The 6,345-nt window shown below is 43.5% G+C and overlaps 1 protein-coding gene across 2 annotated transcripts in view; it reads left to right on the top strand.

The window, feature by feature from the left end:
• Window positions 1–397: 397 nt before the first annotated feature.
• nova2 (NOVA alternative splicing regulator 2) overlaps window positions 398–6,345 on the top strand; it is a 70,986-nt gene continuing 65,038 nt past the window's right edge. Inside the window, exons 1-2 of one of the 2 annotated variants that reach the window (XM_070829790.1) lie at window positions 398–554; window positions 3,313–3,381. In XM_070829790.1, coding sequence (XP_070685891.1) covers window positions 398–554; window positions 3,313–3,381 — 226 coding nt within the window. The remainder of the gene's footprint in view (window positions 555–3,312; window positions 3,382–6,345) is intronic. The other variant, XM_070829791.1, reaches the window with a different exon arrangement.

Here is a 6,345-nt window from a genome sequence, read left to right as displayed (position 1 = left end):
ATCCGGTTGCAGCGGAATGACACACATATCCTAGCCCGCATATCAGAAGGTTGATGGAAGATTGACGCTCCGTTTGCACATTTTTAGTAGCCTAGATCATTCTCCATCTGCAGAGGTTTCGGATTTTTTTCCTCCTCTGATCCGACCGTCCGCCGCTCCAGCGTTTCTTTCTTTCTGTCCCTGCGCAGCATCTCTGTACGCGCGGCGCACCACGGAGAAACGCGCAGCTAACCTTCCCCGTCCGTAAGAAACAGGCGTATTTTCCAATTCCTAAATCGCTCTCGCCCTCTCCAAGGACTCGTCTGCACGGCTACGCTGCGTAAAAAAAAAAAAACAAACGGGAAAAGGGGGGATTTAAACGCAAACGCAGCCCAAGCATCCAAGAGCAAGCTCGAAAATGATGGCCGGCGGAGCAGTACAGCAAAACGGGATTTTCTCAAATCCTCACCATCACAATCAACAACCACACATGGAGTCCGATCCCCCGGACTCACGTAAAAGACCCCTGGAGACTCCGACGGAGGCCAGCAGCACCAAACGCACAAACACGGGAGGTAAGAGCGGCGATGGGGATGCGGGGAGCTGTTCGGGTTTCGGTGAATGTTGCTTCGTCCTGAGACGGACGGAAAGAAATGAGAGCAGGTTGATGTGATCCTTGACGTACACAGCGGCATGTTACAGCCCACCAGATTCTTAGATTTGTGCTTCAATTACGCAGTGACTTAAAAATAGAGCGAACGCTCATTTAATTCGCTTTCTAATGAGCGACAGTCATTTTCCATCAGCGTTAGGATGACCACGGGCCGCCGCTTCTGATGGAAAGGAAACAATGAGAGGGACCGAGGGGGGATTTGGAGGGAAGCCGCCGGTTCCCCTCGCACACATCCTGACTGCTCTTAGCCTCTGTAGATCAGCCGAATTGGGTGTTTTTATTGCGTCTTAAGATTTACGCGCAGCCACAGCGGCCATGCTGGAGCCAAAATAAGGATGTAAACAAGTGAAAGCCAGATCAGGCTGGTGCGTGATCGCAGGCTCTCATCCCGTCGACGGATGACCTTGTGATAATCTCACACATCAGCCACCATCGCCGCTTTGTGTACAATTACACAAGCGGATAAACAAGCGGACTCGTCTTAACAGCAGGCCTGTGCCGAGCCAGACGGAACAAGGGGGATCCAGAGCAGCTCAGAATGCGACAGTGTCTCTGTGTTATTGCCGCATGTCAGTGCCTGTATATTTTTATCATGCTTTGCTGATTTTAATAACCTGCAGCTAGAGGGAGAGAGGTTTTTTCCTCTCTCTAAATTGTCCAATCATGTTTCTTCATTATTCTCTGGTTGGATGAAATATGGATATGTCACCATGGTAATCACCATATTTGGTTTTTGTTTACATGCTGTCATGCGCCAAGCATTCCCATCACCCGGCATTACAACCATCAGTAGCCTATCCTGGCCATGCACCCCATCATGGACATTTGGACATACGCTACACCTTTAAGTGTGTTATTTACACAACACCCAAGTGCCGCGTGCACTCAGCGAAGACATGCTGAAGATCTTTTAAAATATATATATAGATAAATATATGCAGATGAAGATTTGATTAGAGATGTTCTCATTAGAGGTTTTAGCTCTTTGGCACAAACTGTTAAATCTGACTGTCACTGTCAACATGAAATAGTGAAATAGTGACAATTTGGGAAGAAAAAGGATATTTTCAGGTGACTTGCACTTTTTTAATCCTGAGATTAGATTGATATTAGTAATTGGATTATATAATGGCTTTCCATGCAGCTGTTATGTCATACTGAAAGTGTGTAAATTTCAGATTAATAAAAAAAAAAAAAAATCTGTTTTGCCCCCCAAATTTTTCTTTTCAGGCAGAAAAGTCCCAGTTGGGCATTAAAGCTCTCTGTTTAAACACAGATTAATGAAATGTGTTTAATGGTAGCATATCCTTAAAGTTAAATGACCAATAGCTTGTGATTAATAAGTCAAATCTGAGATCAACGTAAGGAATTAAAAGAAATGTGCGAGGAAAATCTGATTGCATTGCAGGTTTGATCAGAGAAGAACCTCCATCATATCACAGGTGGTCAAACATGACTGAATGGCATCTGATATGTTCCCTGCTGAGGTGTCATTATTGGCCTGATTTATCAGTCTGACGCTGAAATGGCCACATTTCCCCCCACAAAGCTCTTACTTGTTGATGATCTGCAAATTTAGTGCAATATGGTTACAGTGATGTTTTAAGAACATAAAATCTGTAGGCTTGGAGTGGTTTGGTCCATTTAGTGCACATTTTAAAGAAAGTCTTTAGTGTGACCCATAGAGCCGAGGAGGATCAATAAGGTTTTATCTTTTTGGAGATTTTGTTTTGGGTGACATGGCCCTTTTTAGTAACGACAGAAAAAGACAGGACAGTCATTTTTAACAGTCTCTTCAGCCGCCTCCAGGAAACCTGACAGCTTTCCTCAGGAGTAATAATTAGACAGAGAGAGTGTCCGGCCGAGGAGGGGTGAGCTGCAGGTTAGCCGGCGTTGTTTAACTGTAGATCGATGCAGCACTCGGAGCACTAAAGCCCCCTCCTCACTGTATTTAAAAGCCCAAGGCGATCCCTCAGGGGACCATCCTTCTGCCTGCATAACAGTCAGGCAGCTCGTCCATTTAGACAAATGAAAAGGTTGGGATGATGATGATGATGATGATGATCATGCTGCTGAGCACGGCCGACCAGGCTTTTACTCGGGCAGTTCTGTAAGGTCCCTTAGCCGGCAGCACCAGGCTGGTGATCGGATGACATTAGGTTGAAAATGAACGAGTTGCTCCCCCACACACACACACACACACACACACACTTCACCACAGCCCCTTAAGCTAAACAGCAAAGAAGAATCAGAGCTTGGTTGCAGGTATATTGTGAAAATTTTGCACTGACGGCAAATTAAATTCTGTTTTTCTGTTCCAATTACATGGTCGCAGAATTTGGTCCTGATCGTGACTGATTATTTACAGCTCGAGTGAATCAGATGCCACAGATGCAATTAGCCTAAATTATAGTTTTACTTTTCTAATAATGAAAACGTTCACCATGAAGTGGCTGACTTTACCCAAATTGTTTTTTTCAGCAATTTCCAATATTTCACTGAGAATATGTTTTTGTTTTTATGTTGACAGCTGCTCTCAGACTGCAGTTTTAAAGTTATAGAAGTCAAAAGTGCTGCTAAGAGATCATTTTAATGGTTGTTTCTCTGTATGATTAGCTTACGCGATACACTCCCCACCCCTGTGCTTCCTCTCTCTGTAGTGGCCTTCCTGCAGCCCCTATTTGAAACTGAAGGCATTGTATTCCCTCACCAAGAAACTGAGACTCATGGTAAGAGAGACTTTGATTTTGATTTTCTACCTGTTTTTATAATCTTTACTGTAACCTTCTCCAGTGCAGAACTGATTCAGCAGTGACAACATGTACATGCTGTATTCTTTATGGCCAAATTCAGCAGAGTGAAATCTAAATTTTAGGGCATTTCACTAAGGAGGTCTGACTGCTGCAGGGTCTGATATTCAACACCCTCATATTCTACTCATGATCCAGGAATAATGCATGCTGATATTGTTTTATATTGTATGTGATCAGTTCCATAACATCCATTTTCATGCTTTTAAATCAAATTCAGTGTTTCTTTTTTCATGATACCCAACATTACTGCACAGATGAGTCCTGCTGACCTTTGACCTCATGCTAGCCATATCACCAAAGGCTGGGTTTGTGACTGCTGATGTATTGTTGAAATGTCCGTTCACCGACTGTGCTTGAAGTGGGATACACGATGGTTACAGTATCCACCGTTGCAGCTGCTGTTGAGTCTAAATCACAAAACCTAATGTTTTTCCTTTTCCACAGGAGCGTTGAAGCTTAATGTGTGGAGCTCTAACAGAGTGACGAAGGCTTTTAAACCAGAAATATTTTTCTTTATCGCAGCAGAAAGCTATAATTGTTCATGTCATGAGTTTTTACCAAACAACTGCAGCTTAGAAATATATCCAAATGTGAGGTAAAATGCCTGAACAAAGTGTTTTCCATTCATGTCACTCAGACCTGTGTGAAAGAGAGGTGGGAGTACATATTTGACCAAGAAAACAAGAAGGATGGACTTGGATTTTTCCACTGGGCTTCCGGCTGATTTGTGTCCAAGGTTTATCCAAATGTGTGTGTGTGGAAAACGAGAGCCGGCATTAGAGAGAAAGAGCTGGTCAGCTGTCAGACAGTAGGTACGGGGCGACAGGGGACACTGAGGGTCATAAATCACAGCTACATCTTATAAAAAAAAAAAAAAAGCTGAAGGTCTTAAAGAAGAAAAGATCAATGAGAAGCTGCAGTAGCTGCTGTTCACACCCCCCCCCCCCCCCTCCTCCTCCCCTATCCGCCCCCTCCAGCCCACTAATCCACCAACCCAAACCCATTCTTATCTGTGCACCTCCTCACCCCTACCCAGCAGGGCTCTCCCCCACATTAAAGGAATTCAGATTTCCCTCTGATCGTTCACATATATGATCAGAGAGGTTTAATGAGGTCATTGTTAATATTTGATTTAGTTCCAGAGGTTTAAACTTAGATCACTTTCAAAGCCAGACTTGATCATAATTGGCTAAATGAGTGAAAAGATTTTCCATAATTGAAGAATCTGCTGCTGCTGCCGGCCGGTCACTATTTTTACCACGTGGACTAGATGGACTGAAACTTAATTTATCTGGAGAAGAACCTGATGAAAAATGTAATCTTTTTGGGTAAAGTTGCATATTTGACAACAAGCAAATCTGAATATCATTGGACCCAAAGTCTCTTCTTCTTTTTAAGTGTATATCAGTGGAGCCAGGACTTACAGAAGGCACTGAAAAGTCATAATTACGAAAAGTCTGAAGAGTCTGAAAAGTCATGCAGTGATAATGTTTATATTTTATTATTTCTAAGCCCCCAAATGATGAGAAATCTCACCTCGAGATCCTACATGGAGAAAAGTCTCCACTGACACTACAAACTCATTTGTGTGGTATATAACTGTATATAACTAACACTGATACTCCAGTACCTATCAGCAGCCTCTCAGCCTAATAGAAATGACTCAGATTCAGCCCATTCAAAGCCAATGCAGCTTTCAGGGGAAAAAAACTGCTTGTATAAGCCATTAAGAAGTCTTATGTAAGCACAAAAAAATAAATTGGATGTTTTTTTTTTCTCCTGTTTTCATGTAGGTGGTCAGAAAATGAACATGTGAGTGGGGACGCCTACAGGTTTAACAGTCAGGGGAAAAAGTTTGCTGACCTGGATGTACAGATTTTACAGTCTTTTCATCACTTTATATTATAAGCTCTTCTCTTCTCTCCTCTCTTGTCTTCTCACTTCTATTCTCTTCTCTCCTTTCCTGTCTGTAAGATATAATACATTCATTTAGTAAATGGATGGACTGGCAAGCCTGTCTTTGGAGGGAGGGGGGGGGGCTTAAAATGCCCTTGCCAAGTGACATTAGGCGACTAGCAGTATGCCGAAAGATTTCTCTGCGTGTGTGTGTTGCAGTTGATTTTGTGTCTGATTTTAGTTGCCAAACGCAGAGATGAAGTTTAGTAAAAAAGATGAAGAGCTGTACAAAGCACGTATGCGATGATGTGCATGCACGCACTCGATAGACATGCACACGTTCGTGCATGCGTGCTGCGTATGGAGCCGTGGCTGTACGTGACGGGGCCTTTGATGCTATTGATCTGAGTGTTTTCTGTTGCTCCTGGAGCTGAGCTGAGCGGAGCATCTTTTTTTTTGGGTCATCCATACGAAGGAGAGCCTCCTTCCTCGTATTGATCGGCTGTCCGGGCCGAGGAGGAAGAAGAAGCCCCACATTTGGCTTTGAACACTGGAAGTAGACACCAGTCAGAGAGCGTTCAGTCCTGAATACGACTAAAGCTGCAGCAGTGTGAGCCACAATACGCAGAAATAAGTCGATTTTTTTTAAAAAATGAAACGAGTTATTACAACTGTTGAGATGTTTCCCTCCAAATATACAGTTATATTCTTCGTACGTTGAGTATTAGCAGCATTTCTATAAAAAACAAAGTGAGTCATATGGCTCTCACTTATATCTATCTATCTATCTATCAGTGGTGTCTGGCAGAACACGGCGTTCTCCTCTGCGACACGCCTGTTTGGAGTGTTTCTCGGCTGCTCCCGCTCCTCCTCTCTTCCCCTTACATTCTCTCCATCTTCCTCTCCTTTCTCATCCATGCTAATCATGCGCTACCTCAGACCATCACGACTGCACCCTCCTCCTGTCCTCCTTCACCCTCATCC

This window comes from Pempheris klunzingeri, chromosome 4 (assembly GCF_042242105.1).
Source record: "Pempheris klunzingeri isolate RE-2024b chromosome 4, fPemKlu1.hap1, whole genome shotgun sequence".
Taxonomy (NCBI): Eukaryota; Metazoa; Chordata; class Actinopteri; order Acropomatiformes; family Pempheridae; genus Pempheris; species Pempheris klunzingeri.
The sequence above is the reverse complement of the archived record's forward strand: the minus strand, read 5'-3'. Positions and strand labels throughout refer to the sequence as shown.